Genomic DNA, 26893 nt, shown 5'->3' on the forward strand with positions numbered 1-26893 from the left:
CGAGTGGGAATTGGGCCAGGAGTGGAGGTGTTAGTGGGAGTTAGGATGGCAGTGGGAGTGAAAGTTGGAGTTGAACTTTGAGTAGAGGTGTCAGCGGCAGTGCGACTAAGAGTTGAAGTGGGAATGGGGGTGTAAGCGTTAGTAGGAGTGGAAGAGGGAGAAGTAGTGAAAGTAACTGCGGGAGTGGGAAAAGGAGTGGTACTGAGAGCGAGAGAGGAAGTGGGAATGGATTTGGCAGTGGAAGCAGGGTTGCCGGAATTGGTACTTTCGTACCAAAACTGGTACTTTAAAAACGATTTGGTACAATGGTACGTCGTTTCTGATTTTGGTACTTTTTCCTAGAAAGCGATTATTTACTTATTTTGATCTATTTTTTCATATACTACTTTTGTTCAATTAGAAGTACTGAGATGTAAACTGGAACGTTAACACATTTAAATCGACAACACTGTCAAAGTTATCGCAAAGCCATTGATGTTCGAAAACATCGACTCTCAGTGCGAACTGCGCATCTCTACAATTGTGTTTCACTACGCAATAAATAAGCATTTGTAGAAATCAGGGCCCGTATTACGTATTACGATCAGTGACAAAACCATTTTCAATCAAGCAATAACTATGCAGCTGTCAAACTACCTTATAACTATAATAAGTTATGGATCTAACGAGTACTATTTGTCGCATATGTCATTAATTCGATCTAACATTTCAGAGCTATTGTGATTTATAAAATGATTTTCTATCACGGATCTTCACACGTAAAGCAGGTCCAGCAAGCATTTCATAGCTTTAATATGCTAAATCATTTTTCTTTAAAGTATATATGTATACATATATTTAATGAAGTTAATTGAAGTTGCATATGTTTTGTTTCTTTATTGAAAATAATAAATGGTAAAAAAACCATTTGTCTTTTATTACTGCGAAAAAATTTTTTTAGTACTCTCAAAAGCCTTTTCGTATGTTTTTTTGGTACGAAAAAAAAAAATGTGAGTGGCAGCCCTGAGTGGAAGGGAGATAAATGTAATAAGGGATAGACAAGAATATAATGAATATGGAAGATAGCCAGAAGAGAAAGAGAGAGGATAGACAGTGAAGAGGGAAGGCAAGGCTCACTTTTAAAATATAAGCAACGAATTTTCGGGCAGAACAAAGTCCACGGGGCACTCCAGTGTATTAATATCACTTAATAATGATCATAACAATAATAATGATAAAATAATTATTTTAAATCTACTACTGTTTTCTGAAGTTTATTAGTAAATACATATTGATTAATATCTATTTTTCTCTTTTTCTTTGCAGTTGTTCTACCATTTTGGTTTCAAATATAGTGTTTGATTAAACACAAAGTTAATCAATTGTAAAATAAAATAAAAAAAAATATTTGTAATAAGGAAAAAGTAAAAAATATCTTAAGCCCTATAATATAGATTAAGATGAAATCTATAAAGTTTTAAAAAAATCTTAACTTAAGTTAAATCAGTTTTAATTGGAAAATAAAAAAAAAACATACCCTAAAATTAAATCAAAAACCAAACGAAATACGAAAAAATACAAAAAAAAATTGAAAATTGTTGAAAAAACTCAAATTTGAGTTGCAAAAATTTAATTGAAGGCAAAAATCGTGCTGACAAAGATAAAACATAAAATAAATGCCGATTGCATTGAAATCAAAACAAAATAAATAAAACGAATGACGTCTGAGGAAATTATTGCAGCAGTACCGTTACAAATCGACATTGTACATACAACGAATACAGCTGACATTTGCACAAATAATTGTGTGCCAGCCACAACACCAATTGCACCTTTGACAGCAGAGAGGACGAAGCGTGCAAATCGCAGAGGAGGACGTTTGTCGAAATTGAATTCGACAGCAACTACAACAACAAATTGTTACAATTCATACGAACGCAAAACAGCGCGACCAACAACACTTAAAGCCGAAGCAGCAGCAGAAGCAGCAGGCGCAACAAAAACGACATTGACAAAAAGTAGCCGCAGTGGTGAAGAGGTTTTCCATTTATTGCATTAAGATTGCAAAGGAATTTTTGCATTGCATTGGTTAGCGAATACAAATGAAAACGTCGCTTGTGAACGCGTCCGATTTCGACTATTCCAGTCGCCCCGTCTACGAGGGCGAACCAAGGCGCGTACAACAAAATCAGCAGGAAGAAGAGGTACAGCGTGAACAAGAAGAAGAACAAGAGTGTCAATTAAGCAGATCTGAGCAAGAAGACGAGACACAGAAACAAGAAGCAACACAAGAACAGGCTGAAAATCAATCGCCCCACATAAGCAAACAACAGAAACAACAAAAACAACGCGAGCAGCGTTATCACGACGATAAACAAAAGCAACAAAAACAAAAACCAGAAAGTTCCGCCACCGCTGCCACAACATCAACAATTGTTTATCCCTCGTCATCGGCAGCAGCCGCATCATCATCATCGAAACATATAAAAAACTCGACAACTCAACAGCAGCAAATAAAACAAAAACAACAACACAATTATCTTGAAAGTCGTTCAGCCGTTGCAGCAGCAAGTACAGTTTACTCTGAGCATTTAGTTGATAGCAGCTGCGACGATAATAATTTGGCACCGAGTGTAATTTATATTGAGGACAGTAATTGTTGTGATCTTTCGCCTCAGGATCAGAGTCGCCAACCATTGAAAGAGAATAACGGTGATAATTGTATCATTGTCAGTAGTAACAGTAACAGTAATAGCAGCAACCATAATAACAACAACAACACAAACTACAATTTTAACAATAAGATTAATAATAATAATAACGAAACAAGTGTAGTTGCTTTAATTAAAAAACAAAAACAAACATCAACTATACGTTATTCCTCTGCATCATCGTCGTCGTCGAGTAGTAAATATCAGCAGCGTGAACATCAGCGACAGTTGCAGCAAAAATTCTCAAGCAAACGTAAACTAGAAACAGGTAAGTGCGAATATGCGAAATTCCAAAATATGTAGCCAATGAACACAGCGAATTTGTCTCAAATCCGCCTGCTGGAAGGAAACACATTAAATGTAATCTAGTTTTGCATTAAAATTTAATTTATAAGTTGTGCGTTGCCCACTTATCCACATACGACGCATTAATGGTCTAGGTCGAATAGACTCTGAGCTTAACGATTTGAAAAAAATTATATGTACATATATTCCTACTTATGATCCCAATAAACCAGCATAGGGGTGATCATAAAATTAACCCAGAAATTATCCAAACATAGACCCGTAATTATTGTAAATGGATCCCCAATAATAATGCCCTAATATTCCTAAAAACAATACTGAAATGGTCGTAAATTGATCCCGAAAACAATCTCCAAATGATTTTAAACTGATCCCGAAAAAACAATACTGAAATGGTCCGAAGATAGTCGTAAAATGATATCGCAAGATCCCGAGATAGTCCGAATACAATCTCCAAATTATTCGAAAGTTTTTCCCAAGTAATTTTTATATGATCCCTCGTGCAATCTCGAAATAGTTCCGAAGTTATTTCAAAAATTATTTAACGCTGATCCCTTTATGATCGGAGATAGTCCTACAATGATCTCGAAACGATCCTGAAACATTCCTTCATACAATTACAAAATAGTTCCAAAGTTATCCCCCAAATGATTTAAAAATGATCCCGGGAAAATCGGAGATAGTCCTAAAATATATCGAAACGATTCCAAAATGATCCAGGGATAGTCCGAAAACAATTTCGAAATTATTCGAAAAAAAAATTCTGGCACTATAACGAGTTCATCCCTAAAACCATGCTCAAACGATCTCCAAATGGTCTGAAACTGATCCCGAAACCAGTGCCAAATATTCTCGAAACTATCTCGAAGATCATGCTGGAATGATCTCGAAATAGTCCCATAATGATCCAAAAACATTCACAAAACATCTCGATATAATCCTGGTACAATCCCGAAATTATTCCGAAACTGTCCCGAAGTGACCTCGATATGATTCTTCATACAATCCCCAAATAGTCTCGAAATTATACCCCCAATTGTTTAAAACTGATCGCGAAAGAAAGACCAAAATAATCTCGATATTATAGAGAAAATCATGCTTGATGGATCCTGAGATAGTCGTACAATGATCTCGAACCTATTCCGTAATGACGCCAAAATAATTCCGAATGATCAAAAAATAATCTCAAAATGATCCAGAGATTGTCCAAATACAACCCCGAAACTATTTCGAAATTATCCCCGATTAATCTCGATATGATCATACAATCTCGAAATAGCCCCGAAATTGTTTCCAAAATGATTTAAAAGTGATCCCGGAATGATAGGAGATAATCATACAATGTGGGAACGATCCTGAAGTTTTCCCTAACGACCCCAAACAATTCCAAAATGATCCAGAGATAGTCCGAACACAATCCCGAAATTATTTCGAAAACAATTTTGAAATTATAACGATTTGATCTCTAAAACAATGTTCAAACGGTCTCAAAATGATCCAAAACTGATGCCGAAAACAATCGCAAAATAATCTTGGAATTATCTCAAACATCATGCTTTAATGATCACGAAATAGTCCCATAATGATCCATAAACGATGTCAAAATGATCCCGATATAATCCAAAAATCCAAATAAAATCCCGAAATATTCTTGACATGATCGTTCTTGCGATCAGATATAGTCCCTAAGTAATTCCGAAACTATACCGCAACGGTCGGAAATAGTCCCGAAAATCGAGATCATAATAAAATGATAACGAAATCGAACCCGGACACAGTCCTAAAAGCAAATCCGAAATTATCCACAAAACAATCCTGAAATGGATAATGCTAGAAGGTAATTGGGGAAGCAAAGGTCTAGCGAAAAAAATATGGGAAAAACAGAAAATTAAATTATTTCACTAATGTCTTCAATTAGCAACACTTTATTTTGAAACGCTTTATACTTATAAACAACTGATATAAGCAATCAGCTGAAAAGTGCAAATAATAAAATGAAAATGTAAAAAAATGTACTTAAGTGCAAATCGAAAGATTTTGTTTATGTATTTTACAAATCTGGCACGAACTTTTTTTGCATCTAACCTTCGATAAGAATTGCACATGCACCAATACTTCTACAGCATGATAGGTAAACAACAATATGAAAATTAATTGGCCAAGTATTCGAAATACAAATTATTACAACAATTTCAATATTTAGAAGAAATTTTTCTGCGCCATTATCTATTTTTATTGACACGTGGTAACATTTTAAACGAAATGCTTTCACTCACCCACAAGTGTCTGAGCTCGCACCGCGAGAGTAGGCTACTTGAAGATCTCAAAAGATGTTATTGTAAATTGGACCTATAGCAAAGGAACATCGAATTTTTTAGTTCACAAGTCGTGCAGAATTAAGGAACAGTGATACCCAAAACTAAAGGCTTTCCTCCCTCTCGTGAAATTTTTGTTTAGTAAAAATCCATTTTCATGGCTCAAAATACAGCAGCGAACAGGAAAATAGGAGTGGGAATTTTTTTTTTAAATTTTTTTAATTAAATTCTTTTTATTTTCGATATTTTAAGAAAAGACTTTTATGAATTTTGTAACTGAAACTATACAAACTCACCAGAGAGTTTTACGAAAAGTTCGAACTTTTTATTTGAAGATCTATGAATTTTCTTGAGTATGCGGTTTTGTAGCCCAACAATCAATTTTAGTCCAACAAAGTACAACTGAATTATTTTTTCCGAAGGTTGTGTCAGATTTTTCTCCATAGATAAAAAATGTACACTTTGTATTGAGGAAAATCTAAATCACCAATCGAAAAAAAAAAGTCAAAATCAATGCGAATTTTGAGGGACCTTATAACTTGTACTTTGTTGGGCTAAAATTGATTGAGCTGAAAAATTGCATATTCAAAAAGTTTATGTTGCTGTTGTTTACTGTTGAACGCCGCTATCAGTTTTGTATTGTAAATATTCAGTTCGATTGATAATTCTGGTACACAAAAAAAAAAAAAATAGGTCGTTCCGTTTTATAGCAATTCCACTCAGCATTTTTTGAAATTACTAATCATATTAGAATCTTTTTCGAGTCTCCAGCATGATCAAAATAAGCATATATACGCTCATTTTCTGATCAGAAAAGACTCCCTCGTCGGGAGAAAATGGTACCCTACGCGTGACTACACTTGGTGAGCCTCTTTTAACCTATATTTCTAATCAGTATTTAGTCTTTTTCGAGTCATATTTAACATCATTTATGAGTCTTGTGGGAATAATTTAGTGTGTGTTTTAAAGCTTTTGCGATTCTTTCTCGAGACATTTAAGAGTCTATTTGGAATCTTATTTTAATCATTTTTTTGTGATCGCTTGGTGCTTTTTCAATAAATGATATTTCATAACGGGGAGTCGATTTCGAGTCTTCTTTTGATCGCACAATTGATTAAACAGTTTTTAGTCGAAAAAAGGAGTCGAAAATGTCTCATTGTGGTGATTTAAACTTTAATCAATCTTCCATATGCTATGTGGGAAGCAGTTTCTGAAAACGAACTCTTTTGTAGTACTTTATACAGTTGTGGACACGAAAATAGCAACAAAAATTGTGCTGTAGCGAATCTCAAAAATTCATTATTAGTATTTGCCTTCTGTTATCGTTAGAAAACTGAACTGTCGAATAAATGGAGTCAAATCTTCAGTATATCAAAATGTTCTTAATTCCCTGCACTACTATGGTAGTAGTACTTCACAATTGAAATTATTCGCATATTTCGCTTACAACGTTTTAAAATCAAATTGATTGACCCTCTCACAGACTGTGCTGCTTATATACCAGACGTCGGCAAAATGAAAATGCTGCTGTGTTAGTGAGAGCGCGATGACATCATTTGATGCATCGTTTTGCGTTGTTCATTCGCTTCTTTGCAAGCAACAAGACAAAATCGTTTATTATTATTATTTTTTCAATTTTGCCGATTCTCAGTAAATTAATGGTGTATCCTAACTTAAGATTCCTAAGATATCTTTTGCAGAATATGCACCTCTAACACATATTTTTGTTCATAAAATATGTACTTCTAACATAACGCCAAATGCTCAGCGACTACTAAACTAAAGAGAATAAGAATACGTGTGAATTGAGCGCGAACAATTGTTTCAGTATTTGCCGACGTCTGTTATATATTCTTATTTGCCTCGTTTGCCTATTTCTCCCAGAACAGCCTTTTCGTTTAGTTGCTTATTTACTTTTCTCACATCTCTGTATCTCGCGAGCTTTGTCTTCTATATATGTGTGAGGAATGGCGTATGTGCTCTTTGTTGCTGTGTGCATGTTTGTGTACGCCTACGCCCTTAGCTACCATTTTGTGGTTTCCAAATTTTTCGTATGCGGTAAACAACATCGCTGAACCGTTTTACAACTTTGTATAGGCCTTTCCAGTTAAACTGAAATTTTGATGAAATCCCTTTCTGCCGGTGAGATTTCTTTAACAGCACCTAATCTCCCTCCAGACGTTTTTGCCCTTCTCGTACCTGTCTTTGATCTTCTACTAATGATCCTGGTGCGTTTTCTCACATTCTTTTGTTTGGCCAATAGAGCACTTCGAAGAGCTTGACGAATTGGCCTTGCGTCATCAGTGTCGATTTGATACTTCACAATAGAAGTGTGTCCTGGTTTGGAACCACCCTTGCACTCTTTTCGGGAAGTTATTTCCTTCTTTTGGATGCGTCCGTTTGGTGGTCTTTGTCGACTCTCCTCCACCAGCAATCGTTTAGGTACTGCTGAATCCCATATCATAGCCGAAGTTGAGTGGCACATCTTTTTTCTTATATCATATAATCCTCCTTTGCATGTCGATCTTGATGTCATGCTTAACTAAGAAGTACACTCCCAATAACGACTTCACGTGTTACTTCGTCCTGGATTTGGTTGTAGTGTTATTATTGTTGCTGTAACGCTAAGAACACTCCCCGAAGGTTTTGGTGTGTATTATTGATGTTGATGGTGCTTTGCCGGATGTAGATGCGGTACGTTCTGGTAACAAGCACCATTAAGGTATTTGCCCGATCATATCGGGAACGATTTAGATGACCACATGAAACCTAGGCTATTCCGCCCTCCCACATGTAGATCCATAAAGAAATTGGGGTCACCAGAGCCTCCTTCCCTTTCATATATCCTCCAACAGTAAGACTGTTTCTTCTGATATGTAGATAACGGTACATTCAAGAGCGGGATCCAGCGCTCGCTTTTTGAATTTGGCTCGCTGAAGCTCATCTTCTTCAGCTTTACGTTTTAGACCAGAAGCCGATGCCGCAATGACGTGCAATATGACCTGACTTCCGCAATTAAATCATTTGATTACTCTGTCACTTTGCTGTTGCGGTACCTTTAATGCTTCCAATATTGCGTCTGTCAAGTCTGGTCTTTTTACTTCTACAGGGTGCGCTTTGAATGCTGCCTTACACAATTGTTTTCTGAAACAGTGCATGTCATACCGTTTTGGGTTATGCGTATGCAGCTCGCTTTGTTGAGACATTCCGAATGCCATTTGTGAAGGTTTGAATTTTAACTCTCTCAATGAATTCCACAGGTGCGTCCGCATTTGTAAGGTTAGCCAATCTTATAATTTCCGCAGCCTTGTTGTTTCACTAGCCTTGTTGCAGCGGTTCAGGAACTCCATTTGGTACCTACATACATCTGCTCCCTATGCTCCCTTCCGTAACGTCTTTCCCCAGCTTTCATCGATGCTTCTTAGTTCCTTTCCAGTTGTATAGAATTTATGCCGAGTGAAGACGTTTTTGAAACAAATTCTAAGGTAGATCATTCTTCAAACGAATTTTAAGACAATGAAGTGCGGTTTATCAAACGTGTTCTGAGATAGGCCATCTTTGAAGCGATAGTCAAGCTATGTAGCTAAATTCTTCCTCGATTGCATGGTATGTGCTATCCCCAGTGATTTTCCAAATTTTATAAAGTAGTTCCAATGAAATTGCGTTCATCTCTCCAACTAAAAATGGCAACAGCGAAATAATGGACGTCTGTTTGATTGAGCTATTTTCTATTTATTTGAGCTGCTTACGTATGTATGTATATACAAATACAAACAAGCACATTTTTAGTATAACCAAATAAGTTCATATATATTTTGTGTAAACCAAATGATAATTTAAATATTGTATTGGTGTTAGTGTTGCCTTTACCGGCTCGTTGTTTTTGCCCTCTCTGTTATACATCCTATACTTTTAGCAAATTATTTTTTATAATTTTTTTTGTTGCAATTTTTTTTTGCTTTTTATATTTAGTACATTTTTTTGTGGTTATTTATTTTGACTGCGTCAACATCGTATTCTTCAAAATTTTTTGTTTGTTTCGCTTATTGCGATTTAGAGATGCCCGTTTATTCCATTTCCATTTAGCGTTTGTTTGTGTACTCGTTCGTCAATCACCTTCTTTATACAATAATCGTTTTCTTCGTTTTCCCCCTTCTTCAAAATTGTACATTTTAGCAAATTGAAGAATACAAAAACAGCTCAACGGCGGTTACTTCTGGATTTTGTTTGTTTGTTATGGCGAAGGCACGTTTTCGAAATGTTTATAAATATAGCTTTCTTACTGTGTATACATACATATTTGTTTTACTGCCACGAGGAGTACACTGATGAGCATCTTTTATTTATACTTTTTTTTGTTTCCATTTTTTGGTTATACACTAATTTTTATGGAGTTTTTTTGGTGGATCCTCTGTTCTGTCCTTTGTTTGTGTTATTGTGTGGGTTCCTGATTGACACTGCGAAATTGTTTACTTGAAAAGATAATTGAAGGAATGGTTTTTATTAGTATCTAGTAGAGATATACACCGCCGATAAACGCCGCCGCCGCCGCCGAATGTCAAAAATATCGGAAACTGTTTAGGCCATTTATTGTTCATGTCAAAAATTGGTCGGATATGGTCGAAAGTGGTATCAACGGATGCGCATCACTGCCAGTTATAAGAAACTATTTGCGAAATTTAACTCTTTCTAACTGTTCATAAGTTATTAAAAAAAAACAGGCGCTTTCGATGTCAGCTTAACACGGACTTTGCATCACCCAATTCACCAAGTTATTAAAACAAAACACTAAAGGAAAAGTTTTATAATAAATTTATATGCTCACTTTGCTTATTTTTTAAAAAAATTGATAATGAACACTGCAAATAAAATGGCCCAAGGCGAACATGTTTTCAAAGTGACCTCAAGTTGTTAAAAAAGCAAATTAGCAAAAAAGGGTGCCGATTTAAAAAAAAAATTTACATTGCGATTGGCTGAAGGAATAAGCGAAATCAGTTACAAAATCCTTTAGTAGGTTCTAGGGGCATAAACACTCCTTTGAAATGATTCTTACCTCATACTTAAGTTGAGGATATATGTACGTATGATAAGGCTTTGAAAGATCACTTGGGCTTACATTTAAACAACTGTTGTTTATTTGCGAAACTATACAATAGCGTCTGAAATGTTAATTTTGATTTTCACACTTCATCCTTCAATACGTCTCCCGGTTTGACATTTCCTAAAGTTGGCGGCCCTTATGCAAAACTACTCCCTTGGAGTAAATAACATTGTTTATAGCCTACCAACCAAGTTTAAATATAATCTACGCGTTACGGCTCCTTTTACAAATGTGAATACGTAGGCACATATATTTACCAGGTGAGGCTTTGTCCTTCGCAAGAACACTCAAAGTGGTGAGGCAAAAGCTTTCCCAAGACAGTCGAACTAAAGACCGTGTGTGCTACTACCCTAACGTAGTGGACAGTCGAACTAGTCTGAAAACTGAAGCTACGCGGTCATCCATTCTAAAATATCGTTTTCATTTAACGAATACTATTGAAATCAATGTTGTGAACACAGACGTCTGCAACATTTGATCTATATTTTAAAAATTGTATCCAGGGTCCTTGTAAAATTTTAATTGTGTAGATGCGCCGAGGATTATACGATTTTCACCCATGAGTTACGCAATTACATCTACTTAAACTGCTTATGATTTCGAGGGCGGCATCCTTGGCCGAATAGTTACTCCCTAACGTTTCAAGGTGTTTCTCTGGTGTAAATCAAGCTTTTTAAAGTAAGAACACCGGCGTAGAGCCTACGCTGCCGCCGCCGTTAAAGTGATCGGCGTAAACCTCTAGTATCTACTGCTATATTTCTGGCTACAAACAATAACAGCTTATCTTGATATAAGTATAATGCAGGGATTTGTTCTATTTAGGAACTATCACTAGTAAATTAAATGTCAGCTTTGATATTCCATGAAGAATCACTCTACTGAAAGTTACCCTTTTTGAGATAACAAAATCTAAATTGTATAGGTAATCGCAAATTCCAGTAGTCGCAAAGAACTCTCATAATTTTACGAACTCGATTCTAAAACTAAAATAAAATACTTTAACATTAATAATACATATATGAGTAGACTTGTAACATCACATCCATAAAATCGAGAGATAGTATAGAGAACTCTACGCGGAATACTCCAACCATATAACAGTAAAAAAAATTAATTAAAAACTATAGAAACTATTTCAGAATGCACCGGTCATATTCATAGAACTTATCGCCTCACACCTAAGACATATAAGCTAATGTGAGCTCTATCCGGATACCATATTCGGTCCCAGACTAACACTTTTCTGTTCTTGGCGTGAAGAACTAGCGCAGTTCGTTATTCGTATTAAAGGCTAGCATAGTTCCCTGTTCCACGCGAACATGAGGCGTAGTAATCTTCCATGGAACTGGTGATTAAGCGCTGCTGTGAAATTTCTAATTTCAATCATTTCTATTTCATTAAAACTTGAGTTGTTCTTTTAGTTTCAAGGTTTCCATATATTTGGGGTTTTCACTCCAAAAACAATACAAAATTTATATATGTATATTTTGTTTTAGGTTAGGAAGCAAATGTGTTGCTTCATTTGTTTTGCCGCCAATTTTTAAAGACTTTAAACAATTTTTAGCAGAAATAACTGTCAAGTGGGGCCCGAGCAGAGCGCGCTATCGCAGATGGCAACCACAGCAAGCACCAACACTAGTGAGACGTGTTCGACGACTATGCTCGAGTTGAAGATCGACTCCCCACTTCACACAATTAAGAATTAAATGGCTTTTTATATACGCATTGTTAAATGCCACAGTTCATTGTACGTTTTTCTGAATGCAGAAAATTACCTACACCAACATTCACCGTCAACCCCTAGAGAAGCAACTATTATAAAAGGCAAAGCATAAACCGAAACCCCTTTTGTCATTACCAACATTTCCATCCCTTCGGGTCTCAACTGTTGTTCCCAACGACTATTGTCGACTCTTTATCACTGCTCCGCTGAGCTGTTACTGTCTCGATATTCCCTACCGTCGCTCAGCTGGTGGCCAATTGGTGATCTTCTGATATCTTCGCTCTCTACTATGACCTTTGGCCATACTCATTTCGGCTACTGCTGCGATCACCCACGCAATTATTGCCGACCACTGATCATCCCGCTGTAGAAGTAATCCCAACTAACGTTCGCCCTCAACTGACGCCTTTCGCATACTGCTAACCTAGGCTCCCTCTCTTACCACACTTTTGGTTTAGATATTGTCAACGCCTGTGTGGAATCTCAGCCGCCATTTCGATAATTCGATTATTGGAGAGCTCCCTAACTCAGAATTTCTTTCAAAAACCGCCGCACTTCAGAATAAGTGAATAACGCCTCAACTCAGAACTTGTTTTATAAACTCCCTAGTTCACTTCAAAGTACATTTATTTAAGCTGAGATAGGAATATTTTGAAAGAAAATTTCAGCTGATGGGCGTTTTTCAACCTAATTCTGAAGTAGTTAGGCCAATATTCCACTCAGGCGTCGATATGGCTTTCAAAATTTATGAATGTGATCCGGCCCATACAGCGTTCTATCGAAACACTACGGTGGTAGCATAAGAAGTGAGTAACTCAGATGTGTTGAAAAGAACTAATGAAGAATTATTTCCTCTTAGAAGGAAAACGCGAACTTTTTTTGAAATCGGCCAAAAACGTCTAGTCGGTTAGGCGGTAATTAAAGAAGGAAAGAAGAAAAAAATACCATCTTACTTCCACCTTCGCAATTTTTTTCTGAATACACATGGGCGGATGAGTGAAATATCACCCTATCTCAGCTGTCAGTTCGAAAACGCCATATCTGAGAAAATATTTCTAAAACACTATAAATCAGTGTTTGTTCTAAAAGCTTTAAGATAAGAATATGTTTGAAGAACGCCCTAACTTAGAATTTTTTTCATAACCGCCTCAGCTAATGTGAAAGTATATTGAATCTAAGCTCAGATGAGATGTTTTGGAAACAAATCCTGAAAAAGGGCGTTCTTCAATCGTATTCTGAGATACAAATTCTGAAATAGGGCGTTTTTCAAACGTTTTCTGAGATAAGGCGTTTTCGAAACGACAGCCAAGATAGGGTGATATTCCTCGTAGCAATCGCCATGTAGACGTGCAAAAAACATTTTCCAACTTCTCTCAAACTTTGGAAATATCTTTATTTCTCAACTTTATATCAAATGCAGTTCCTATGCATATCAAAAATTTGCTGAACACGAGAATCAACATTAACGTTTTAGAACGTTATGATTCTCCGCTTGGGATATACATAGTTAAGAAACAGCCGTGGACATTAAAGATCACCTTATCCCTCGACTTTACCTCACGCTGAACGCAATCGTACAATGTTTCTTGAGTATGAATTTACAGGTTCAGTGCAGACAACGAATGAAATCTGTATTAAACAGTGCTCTTTTCATTTTACGTGTTCAAATGCCCCTTACGCATCATACTTTCTCCCATAACACTGTTGCACTAAACGCAGAAAAAAAGAAAAATTAAAACAAGAAAGGTAAAAAAATGGAATCCGACAAAGTAAAACAAATAAAAAAAAAACTAAAAATAAAAAAAAACATAGTGTATATAAAATATTAAACAAAGAATAAGAAAAAGTATTCCATAGCCAACGCACAGTTGTTGTATTTGAACTGTTGCAGTTGCTACTTTCTTTAGCGTCAAGAACTTTTACAAAAAGACAGATAAAAATACAAAGAAAGGAAAAAAAACAAAACGCTATAACGATGAAAATGACACCCAACGTTGACAACTGCAATTGCAGTAAAAACAAAGAAAGTGGCAAAAGCTACAACAAACACAACAGCAACAAACAAACACAATAACAGCAACAGCCACACAACACAGATGATTTTGCACCTCAACAAGTCTTGCTTACCATACATAATTCGAAGACCTTTTGCGTGAAACATCAATGTGTAAAAATTACAATTTTAAAAAATCTAAATTTAAATTTGTCTCTGGAAAAAATGCGCATCTTCACGCTTTGTCTAATTAATATTCTAAAATTTCGTGGTTTCTGTATAGTTGTTTCATATTTGCTTTTATCGCAATCTAGAACATGCTTGGTCTCATTGGGCTAAATGAAAACTTGAAGATATGCACATTCTCCTTTTTGTCATGTATGAAATCTGCAAGATATGTATGTAAAAACATTAACGCTTCTGTCATTTGTACCAATAAATTTTCCTTCTCCAACATTGCTGTTTCTTAAGTAGAATATGCTAAAAATAATGTTTGCCATCTCAGCAAAGAGACTAGAAGAAGATGTAAGCACAGTGTGGCGACATTTGTAATAACCAACCACGTTGCAACGTTAATAATGTGAAATTATTTTCTTTTATAATGAGAAGAATAAAATAAAAGAAATATAAAGGAAATGCTCGCAATATATTGTATGTAGATTTTTTTATTAAAATGAACTCTGAGATTTCCTGGTATAAAAGAATCCTAATAATTACATATATAGTAGGGCTGGGACTATCCGCATATTCGAATATCCGGATATCCATACTGATATGCGTTGACACGGGTAAAATCTGGACGGCATGGATATCCGGTTAATATTCGTTTGTGAGACTATCCGGATATCCGGATTTATGAAGATCCGGTTAATAACCGTATTTTTGGATATCCAGTGAAAGCACCAAATTGATGTACCATATATGTTTATACAACATTAATAACAATAAATTCGTGGGGCATTTAAATTAATTAACAGTGAATACAAAAAAGGCTCGTATTGAGAAATATGCAATATGATGTTAAACTATTTTCTTCTTGTTCTGGTGTAAGAAAACAAGTGCCGATATCATTTCCCGACTCAAACAATTTCGTGTGGGACGAACTACATTTCCAGTACTTGAAAATACCCTTTTAAAAGCTGTTGAAGTGGCAGGTACCGCAAGATATCTTTTAGCGATTTTCGACAGATTGGGATATATAAAAAATATATGGTCTTGCATCCAATTGCTGGCACTGAGATTGTGGTTTATTTGTTCTTCGAATAAGTAGCGCTGAAACTCGTCTTCCTCCCTTGTGTCACTGGCATTATCATTTAGGAGTATATTCATGGCCGTGAGATCACTGTTTTCCGGAGCTTCTTCTTGGGCATTCATATCAGCAGTACCCATTTCATTGCACATTTTTTCCACATGATTTTGTGTGTTTACTCGAATGATTGAGACTCATCACCAGTTTCGAAACCTTTTGGATAACTCCACAACATTCCGGTAGTTTCATTCCTAAATAAGCACTCAATTGAAGTGTATGTGCACTGCATGGATGACTGGTTATGTCAGGGCTCAAACCCCGAACAGCATTTGTTATATTTTTCGCATTGTCGTGTACAATAGTTGTGACTTTTTCTTTGATATCACATTCTTCCATGCCATCTCGAAACGAGTCTTCTAAATTCTCAGCTGTGTGGCTTTCAGTAATTTCTTCGGTGAGCAAATTAAACGAGCGAGGAGTCCAATTAGAATCTAAATGTAAGTCCCATATAGGATCGGGTGGCTCTTGATGTCCAGCAATCAGTGGTCAAAGCTATACCAGATGCTGAACTGAGATTTTTCTTAACTTTCTCTATTTCACGGTTATGCATGGCTTGAATTCTACCGAAAATTGTTTTGCGACAAGGAATTACATACTCTAGTTCGAGGACATTAACAAACTTGTTGAATCCATCACATTCCACCAATGAAATAGGCAATAAGTCAACAGCAATCATTTTAGCCAAGGCTTGTGTTATTATCTCTTGACGTTCTTTGGGCATATATTTATTGCGAACAGTTTGAGCTACGCGTGATGTTCGAACTTTCTTCATTGGGGGTTCTGAACATTTCGAATTGTGATCAAAATTACTTTGTGATGAACTGCTACTCGGCTTATATTCTGGCGCAGATTCAGATAGAAAAGCTGCATCTATACCGTTCTTTTGAAGATGGAAAAACGATTGTGGCTCCATAGACTTGATGTCGATCCTGTGTTTTGTAGCCTTTTTTCACAATAGAAACAAATGGCACTATTCTTATTTTCACTTTTTTGGAAATGATTCCAAATCTTGCTGACCATTTTAGCACTCATTATTAGTTTAAATTGACGCTTTGTGAAATTGTTGATGTTTGTAAAATTGTAGATTTTTAAGTTTTGACGTTAATTTAATAATCTACAAACATATTTTGTGAATAATTTTTCGATGTTTGCTTCGTTCAATTTTCATATGCAGATATTCAACTTTTATATTCCAATAATAATACGGATATCCGGATTTTCCATTTACGTATCCGGATATCCGGATAGCCTGATTTTTTGCTCAGCTATCCGGTTATTCGAATACCCGGTTTATCCGGATAGCTGAAAAATCCGGATGCAGTTGCCAGCCCTAATATATAGTTAATTGTTTGCTAGTCAAATCCACAAAATATGTTTTATTATTGTATATACACTTACGGTAAAAAAAAGCCGAGTAAAATTTTTTGACTGTTACGGCATTTCTATAGTCACTACAGCAGCGTAATGAAAATTTTTATTTATTGTGGTTAACGTCGATAATTCCTTAACTCATTGCGTAGTATCTTAAGGCGAGAATTTAGAAAGTCCTTAGCGGTTTTCGTACAATCAACTATATTTCATATAAGTAATAGTTTTGCCTTTGATGAAAAAATTAACATAATTGTCTAAAAAAAACAAATCACGCAAAATATGGAACGCGTCGGCGGAGAACATTTTAATGTATTATCCCCTAGGATATTCTGGACGAAATATATTGAATAGGTGACTTTATCCACCTGTTATCGAAGTGAATGACCACGAAAGGCCACTGAACGCGTTAATAGGAATATCGTCACGATAGCTCCTCTGAATACATTTAAAACCGCGCCAGAAACTTCCGCGGAATTGAAGGATAGTATAAACATGAAAACTCAATTAAGTTTTGTATTGGTTTTCCCCAAAAATACAAAAATGTGGATTCACAGCTGCGTTCAGATTACTGTGCTCGATTAGCCACCCAATTCTTGATGACATGCCAGTGGCGTAGTGACGGGGGGCAAGGGGGCATCTAGCCCCGGGCGCTACTCACAAGGTGGCGCCAAATGGTCCGAAAAGCAGAGGATAATTTAAATTTTTTATTATAAATGACTTCTGGAAAAAAGTTTTCTATACTAAAAATTGCATGCATATATCCGGAACACTTGCGACAGGTTGTGGAATAATTGAAAGCGTATCTCTTTTTTTCTCACGTTCAACGTTACGATGGGAATTATTAAAAAATGCTTTAACATTTAACTGTCAAACGTGAATCTGAAACAAAATGGAGCGCCAGAATACAAGCGGTAAGCGTTAATATCGATGGGCTATATAATACAACACTTTGAACAATTATCAGAGGACACTAAACCACAAGAAACACCAGAAGCGAAGCTGCAATTCTGTTGCAAAATGTACTAAATTTTAATTTCATAACATTAGTTCATTTCTGGTATTATTATATATTTAAGGACGATTGATCGTGTGCAGCTCAGATTACAAGATCCAGGGGGGATTTTAGATTAGCGACTGAACTATGGGAAATTCGAGATACTCTGTGAAGAAGCAATAGAAAAAGCGAAGCCTCTTTGTGACAAATGGGATATTGATATAGTAAAACGTGTAAGAAGGCGCCGAAAAATGCTCGGAGAATCGGCTAGAGATATTGGTTTTTCGACAGAATGTAAAATTTCTCGAGTTATGAAAAGTGTTCTCGGTTGTATCCAACAAGAAATACGTACAAGATTTACACAACCTTAATTTTATATTTGGATTTCTGTTAGACGTTGGAAATTTAACCAAGGATTATAACGACTTAGAAAGAAATTGTATAATACAGATTTCTATGGAACAGAACAGAAGAAAGGAAATTGAACCTAAAACTCTGCTAGAATTACTTACTTTTATAATCTCGTATGGAGAAGATGTTTTTCCAAACTAGGCACTTCACATACTCTTCACAATCTCAGTATAAATTTCTAGCTGCGAACGTTCATTCAGCAAATTAAAACGGGTTTTGATTTTTTACGATCAACGATGGGACAAGGTCGCCTAAGTGACTTAACATTATTAAGTGTGGAAAAAGAAAAATTTGGAATATTAAGTTTTGATGATATCATTGATATACATATTTGCTCCCTCAAATGCAAGGAAAGTTTGCACACAGATATTAGTTTACTAATGCTTTATATTCATAGTATTATTAAAAATGTATTCGAGTCTACTTATAGATGACATATTCAACCTGCGACTTTATGGGTTTATTAGTTTTTGAATATACAAAATTATATTGTTTTGGAAAAAAAGAGAGGAGGGCGCCAAAAAAATATTTTCCCCGGCGCACGAAAACCTCATTACGCCACTGTGACATGCGAATGCTGTCAATGTAGGCAACGGAGTTAGTTTAACTACCCATTAACAAAATCTAAGTAACTCTCACGGTTTTTAATGCGTACCACACCATTATATACGGATAATCCGTCACTGTTGCCTTAACGCAGTTTTGTCTCCATCTTCTTGATTTAGTACACATCGCGAACCTTAACTGAATTGAATAAAATTTAGTTTGCAATCATTAGAGAATATGAAACATAGCCAATCCTTCGCTGTCCAATTTATATTTTTGTGTTCAGAAGAGCTATTTTGATGATATTCTTATCATCGCGTTCAGCCACCTTTCGTAGTCATCCGCTTTCAAAATGACTGTATAAAGTCTCCGATTCTATATATTTCATCCAGTATCTTCTAAAGGATGATTCATTGCAATGTACATCGCTTACGCTATTCATATTTCGGGTTATTTGCAGCTCGTAAACATTTATGTAAATTTCTTTCTTAAGTATAACACAATTACTTTTATTAAATATCGTTGGTTTTACGAAAACTGCTACGGGCTTACTAACTTTTTTGTCTTAAAATATCATCAAGTGAGCTGAGGTATTACCAATATTGGCCACAAGAACTAAACACGTTCTTTGCGGAGGTTTAGTGGCCGTAGAAAGACTGTCAGAGGGAAACAATTTTCGACGCTTTTTTTTGATCGTAAGTGTAGTTTCTGAACCGAGATATCTTTTCCTTTTTATAAAAAAAAAAAAAACAAAAAACATAGTTTGTAAGTTCACGTTGCTTTCAATAATAGCTTGCCATCTGCTGGTATAACTCTGCCCAAATTTTTACATAATATTCCATTGAAACTCGTAGCAGTCTTAGTGTCATTTACCTCTGTTGTTATTTTCTTATTAGCTTTTGCTTCATAAACTTAGATAATCTATCAAACATTTCTGTGCCGTTTCGCGGGGCTGGATCGATCCATACATTATTTTAGCAGACTTTTTTTAATTTGGAAGTACCCTGAATTACCTACAAAACTTGTTGTTTTTATTTTTATTTATATTTTTTTTATTTTTGTGGGGACTCTTCTGGATACGTTTTCTGTTTGGAAAAGGCGGTTGAATGGGTTTTGTTCAAACATCCATTTGATGAAGGCTGCGTTGCTTGCGTATGACTTTGATTGTTAATTGCCTAGTTGCCTTCCTGGTGTTGTTGTAGCGATAAGGACACTCCCCGAAGGCCTTGGGGAGTGTTATCGATACTGATGGTCCTCTGCCGGATGCAGATGCAGTACGTTCCGGTAATAAGCACCATTAACGTACTAGCCCGACCATCTCGGGAACGATTTGGTATGACCACATGAAGCCTTCTAGGCCGTTACGCCCTTCCATCCCCTAGATCCATGAGAAACTTGCGGTCGCCAGAGCCTCGTCTGTTAAAGAAACAGGATTCGCCAGGGGTAGGTGAGGTTGGCAATTGGGTTGGAGACGCTTTATATTGCGCTGGCAACCCTTTGAAAGGGTTGCGCTACACATGCCCTTGAGTCAATTTGCTATTTTAGTCGCCTCTTACGACAGGCATACCTGCCGCGGGTATATTGTAAGCCCCCTAACCCGCTGGGGGTGTCTATTTGCCTTCCTCGTCACCGACAGTACATATGATTGAGCTTTAATACTTGATGGCATATTGCATTACATCATTCCGAGTGCTGATTGGAATATCACCCTATCTCGGCTGCCAATTCGAAAAGACCCTCTCTCGGAAAGCTTTTCAAAATTTATAATTCGCCCTATCCCAAAATTCCTTTTTTATAAACGCCCCATCTCACGTCAAAATCGAAGGCGTTTTGGAATATAACTCTGAAGTGAGCGGTGTTCAATTAAATTCTGAAAAAGGGCGCTTTTGAATAGTATTTTAGTATTTTGCGATATAGCGTCTTTTAAGCGCCAGCCAATATAAGACGATATTTCACTTAGCAGCCCTTTCCCTCTTTGTGACGATCTTCTTTGATTCCTTTAACATCTACATAGCTTTAAGCAGAGTCGGCCTTCACGCAGTTGCCATGTACGTTGATATGAAAGAAATCAGACAGCAGTTTAAAGCAAAGTAAGGAAAGAAATGATTATGAAAGGCTTGATACAGGAGTGTTATCGACGAGGTATGGACGAGCTATCGTATTGTTATCGAATTGTTATCAATTTAATATCTGTTACAAAGGTTGTTGTTTTCAGAAAAATAATGATTTACCATCGAAAAGTTACTGATTTTTTTTCGGAATGGTATCAATTATCAACCTGTTATCGATTTGTTAACCAAAGAGCGATTTGTTATCAAAAACGTATCGATTTACCATCGAAAAGTCAACAACTTATTTCCGAAGAGTTATCGATTATTGATCGAAAAGTAATGGTTATGTTTTAAAGAAAGTTTCGGTATGGTATCAAAAGGTTATGAATGCTACCAAGTTGTTACCGGACTATTATCGATTAGCTTGAAAATTTATCGATTTCTTACCGATTTGTTATCGGCGTGTTGGTTTGCTATAAAACAGATACCGATACAGCTTCAATATAAAATCGATGACACGTCTGTATCTCTTCGATAACAAGTCGTTAAGAAACCAATAAGAAGCTGATGATGACTTGGTGATAACAAACTTATTACTCGACGATATAAATTCGCTATCGATAATATGCCGACAAAGCTCTTCTCGTATACCCCGAAATTATTTGTTTCTTGTAAAGTTGTCCCTGTTGTGATCTAACTTCCACCACTGATCGAGCTCCAGTTAATTTAAATACATTAGTTCTCGTGATCTAGTTTCAGTCGCCATGGCAAGCTCCGCCTGCCACCTCGAAGGTTCAGGGTTCAGAGAGTGCTGAGCAAAGCAACATCTAAAATTTGGTACACAGTTTTTTTTAAATTAAAAAAACGGTTTCTAAGCAAGCTTGCCCCTCGGCAGTGGTTTGGCAAACACTTTTGTGTTCTGCCTTGCATATGTCGTTCGAAGTCGGCATAAGACATGTAGATCGCGTCCCACAAATTCGTAGGGAAACATTAAAAAGGATTAAATTTATACTCCCACTGTTACGTATTCACTTAAGATTTCGTCTCAAGGGTTCTTATCTGTCTTATCACCTACTTTACCACTGAAATGCAGTCAGCTCTCCACTTCTCGATTATTCGTAGTTTCGTTCTGCTACTGTCGCTATCAGAATTTTATTCCTCGATCAACCAAATTAGACTATAAGAGTTTTTGTATATTTTCACTGTCTTTACAGACATTTTTATTCCTGAGATATAGACCATATATTGCATATGCCTATTTCAACTCCAACCCATATATTAATTATTTTTATTAGAAACATGAAACAAAAATTTAAAAAAGTTAGGCCTTAAAACGCTTTATAAAAAACGCCTACACAAACAAGTTCATTTGATTATTAATCTTCTGAGATTTCTCCTCGTAGACAACCTTTGCGGTCACTATAAAATCTTTGATTAACTTCAAACTGCTTTAATTTTAGACAGAAAAATCAGCGTTTTTAATAACAACAAATAAATATTTGTACACGCAAAATAATATTTAAGCATGTATCTCATTTAAAACGTTTTTGTAAACCATGCGCGTTTATTAATTAGGCAAGGTTGCCATGCACCTGGATACCGGCTACACTACAACTATTTCATGGGCATAATAAATTTATATTAGGAAAACCTTAAGCTTAAAAAGAAATAAATAAAAGACAAATTAATGAAAGAAAAAATTAACAAATAGAAAACAGTATAAATAAAAGATACACACAAATTATCACGTAGCGCGAATTTGAGTGCCTATGTAAATATGCGCGATTACCTATGGAAAATACAGCAGCGAACAGAAAAATAACAGTGACACTTGTTATCAACTTTCGTCAAATAAATTATTTTTATAGTCAGTTGAGCAGACTCACAGAGTATAATAACTTTGGTTGCATAACGGTTGGTTGTACAGGTATAAAGGAATCGAGATAGATATTGACTTCCATATATCAAAATCATCAGTATCGAAAAAAATTTGATTGAGCCATGTCCGTCCGTCCGTTAACACGATAACTTGAGTAAATCTTGAGGTATCCTGATGAAGTTTGGTATGTAGGTTCCTGGGCACTCATCTCAGATCGCTATTTAAAATGAACAGTATCGGACTATAACCACGCCCACTTTTTCGATATCGAAAATTTCGAAAAATCGAAAAAGTGCGATAATTCATTACCAAAGACGGATAAAGCGATGAAACTTGGTAGGTGAGTTGAACTTATGACGCAGAATAGAAAATTAGTAAAATTTTTGACAATGGGCGTGGCACCGCCCACCGCTGTAATTTGGCAGTCATTGAAGATATCATGATGAAATTTGGCAGGAACGTTACTCATATTACTATATGTATGCTTAAAAAAAATTAGCAAAATCGGAAAACGACCACGCCCAATTTAAAAAAAAAATTTTTTAAGTAAAATTTAAAAAAAAGTTAATGTCTTTACAGTTTATAAGTAAATTATGTCAACATTCAACTCCAGTAATGATATGGTGCAACAAAATACAAAAATAAAAGAAAATTTCAAAATGGGCGTGGCTCCGCCCTTTTTCATTTAATTTGTCTAGGATACTTTTAATGCCCTAAGTCGAACAAAAATTTACCAATCCTTGTGAAATTTGGTAGAGGCTTAGATCCTAGGACGATTACTGTTTTCTGTGAAAAATGGCGAAATCGGTTGAAGCCACGCCCAGTTTTTATACACAGTCGACCGTCTGACCTTCCGCTTGGCCGCTAACACGATAACTTCATCAAAAATCGATATATCTTTACTAAACTCAGTTCACGTACTTATCTGAACTCACTTTATATTGGTGTAAAAAATAGCCGAAATCCGACTATGACCACGCCCACTTTTTCGATATCGAAAACTACTAAGAATGAAAAAAATGCCATAATAATATACCAAATACGAAAAAAGGGATGAAGCATGGTAATTGGATTGGTCTATTGACGCAAAATATAAATTTAGAAAAAGTTTTGTAGAATGAGTGTGACACCTACCATATTAAGTAGAAGAAATGAAAAAGTTTTGCAGGGCGAAATCAAAGCCCTTGTAATCTTGGCAGGAATACTGGTCGTGGTATTACATATATAAATAAATTAGCGGTACCCGACAATTGATGGTCTGGGTCACCCTGGTCCACATTTTGGTCGATATCTCGAAAACGCATTCACATATACGACTACCACCATTCCCTTTTAAAACCCTCATTAGCCCACGCCCTTTTAAAATACTCTTTAATACCTTCCATTTGATACCCACGTCATACAAACACATTCCAGGGTTGCCCGAGGTTCATTTTCCTACATGGTGATTTTCCCTTATTTTGTCTCCATAGCTCTCAACTGAGTATGTAATGTTCGGTTACACCCGAACTTAGCCTTCCTTACTTGTTCATTTTCGATAAGGAAAAAATGCTATAAATTTTTCAACTAAACCTATGCAAAACTTGCTTCGAAAACGTTTTCGGGAAAAATCGAAAATTCGAGAAAATTTTACGAAAATTTCAAACTTTTTTTGAGCTCGCAATTTTGGTATAACAAAATTAAATGATAAAATATATCTCGTCTCGACATTCGCATTGATTTTGCACATTTTTGTCTGAAGGTTGTTTTAGATTTTTTTCCATACAAAGCAAGGCGAATCCATACCAGATGGTGGCAAAGCGAATTCAACCAATTCGCCGTGCAGAAGAATGTCAAATCAAAAGAAAATTTTCATTGATTTCGATAACTGACATGTTGTATGTAGTACAAGGCATTGTATTGAAAATAATTTAGAAGACGCAATCAGCTGTTGGGATAACAACACCTGGTACTGAATTCGATGCAAGGTGTTAAAATAAAAGTTTGCAAATTTTATAAAAAGGAATTGGAATTTCAAATTTTTTTCTTTGCGTTGCATATTAAAGTAAATATTTCAAGAAGAGTATACTAGAAATTGTTCTGGAACAGTGTGGATTGTCAATATATTCAGATAAAATAATCAAAATTTTTTTTTAAAGTTAAACGGTTTTATTGAAAACAATACTTACCTGAATTTAGGTAGATCTAGATACTAGTCATCACACTCCTCATCAATCTAGGGCGTTGATCAGCCAATTAAATAAAAGCGTTGGACGCGTGAAATTTCTAAAAATGTGAGGCATAACATACATAACATTATTAAGGTCCAGTTGGTCTTATATATGTCTATCGAACGCGTCCAACGCTTGTATTTAATTGTCTGATCAACGCCCTAGATTGATGAGGAGTGTGATGACTAGTATCTAGGATCTACATACCTAATTATTTTCTAGCTTTAAGTATTATTATTACTTCATGTAAATATTGTTTTTCAGTTAAACGGTTTTAACTTAAAAACATTTTTTTAAATTATTTTATTTTCAAGTTTTTAGTCTTTATTATATAATTTCTCATTATATTTAGTTCATTTAGTGACACATTATTACACGGACTCTTTCCTGACAATTTGTTACCATCTAAGTCCTCAATTCATAATCCTTCCAAAGACTTTACTCGCCTCTGCGCCACTTAGGCTTGTCCCTTCTCGAACTTCAAAATATTTTGATGTCACTTCTACCGGACTATATGTAATATTTGCTCCAAATATGAGCCAAATCGGACATCATAGGCGGCTTTCTATTCATGTATGTATTATGTGTTCCAAATATGAGCCAAATCGGACCACAAATACGATTTTGTTTAATATCTCAATCATTCCGCCATCTAGCGGTGATTTTTCATAGGTCTCTTTGCATGTATTATGTGTTCCAAATATGAGCCAACTCGGACCACAAATACGATTTTTTTGAATACCTCGATCCTTGCGCCACTTGGCAATATTTTTTTCATAGGTCGCTTTCTATTCATGTATGTATTATGTGTTCCAAATATGAGCCCAATGGACCACGAATAGGATTTTTTTGAATATCTCGATCCTTGCGTCACCTAGCGGCGATTTTTTTTCATAAGTCGCTTTTTATTCTTGCATGTATTATGTGTTCCAAATATGAGCCCAATCGGACCACAAATACGATTTTTTTGAATATCTCGCACCTTGCACCACCTAGCGGCGATTTTTTTTCATAGCTCGCTCCCTATTCATGTATGTATTATGTGTTCCAAATATGAACCAAATTTCGTATTATTGCATTGTCAACGGGTTCTGAACTATATTCCAAGTTTCAAGCTTGTAGCTTATCGAGAAGTTACTTAAATTTCAATTACAAAATTCGTTCACAACGGCCGTGCGGCCGGGCCTGTAAAGTCAAGCTAAATAAAACCGCTTAAAAACAAAAAAGCATTCATGTGGTCTTGTGCTACCAAAACCCAAAAAATTTAGTTTGAATAATGCGGGTTGTATCTTATTTTTAAAATATTTTTTTTTTGTTCTGTTTTTGCATTCTTTAGGTTTTTATTATATTTTTAAATAATTTTTTTATTTAAAATTTTTGAATTTTGTTAAATTTTTTTTCTTAATTTTTTTTTTATTTTTCTCTTATTACTTTTTGTTTTTATAGATTCTTTTGTATATTTATGTTGTTTTAGTTTGTATTTTTTATATTTCCTTTACTTTTACTTTTTTATGATAATTTTTATAATTTAATTAAAATTTTTTATATTGTTTAAAAATGTTTTTTTTTTTTCATTTTGTTTAGACATAAAAAGTTGAACAATTTTTTTTTTAATTTTTTTCAATTGCTTAAAATTTTTTTCTTACTTCTATTTTTCCACTTTTGTTTTTTCACTCTGTAATACATTTTTTTTTGATTGTTTATATTTGGTTTTTAATATTTTTTTTTTGTAATTCTCTTTTAATCTGTTTTTGTTTTTATTTTTTTGGCTCTGATTTAAAGTTATATTTAAAATTATTTTAATCGTTTTTTTTTTGTTAAACATTTTTTTTAGATTTGTTTTGTGCTATTTATTATTTGACTTAGTTTTTAATACGGTTAATAGTGTTTAGAATTGTTTGGCATGTTTTTTGTTTTTGATTTACTTTTCTCTTTCAAACTCAACTCTTAAATTTCAGCATTTTTTCGTGTAGTTATATATTCGGTTCTTACAA

At 35.3% G+C, this 26893-nt stretch overlaps 1 protein-coding gene across 4 annotated transcripts in view; it reads left to right on the forward strand.

Moving 5' to 3' along the window:
- Hipk (Homeodomain interacting protein kinase) overlaps positions 1-26893 on the forward strand; it is a 255376-nt gene that overhangs the window by 40166 nt on the left and 188317 nt on the right. For all 4 annotated transcript variants that reach the window (XM_067787562.1, XM_067787565.1, XM_067787564.1 and 1 more), the window contains exon 2: positions 1306-2958. In XM_067787562.1, coding sequence (XP_067643663.1) covers positions 2082-2958 — 877 coding nt within the window. In that variant the 5' untranslated portion in view covers positions 1306-2081. The remainder of the gene's footprint in view (positions 1-1305; positions 2959-26893) is intronic.

The sequence above is a fragment of the Eurosta solidaginis genome, chromosome 5 (genome assembly GCF_040869045.1).
Source record: "Eurosta solidaginis isolate ZX-2024a chromosome 5, ASM4086904v1, whole genome shotgun sequence".
NCBI lineage: Eukaryota > Metazoa > Arthropoda > Insecta > Diptera > Tephritidae > Eurosta > Eurosta solidaginis.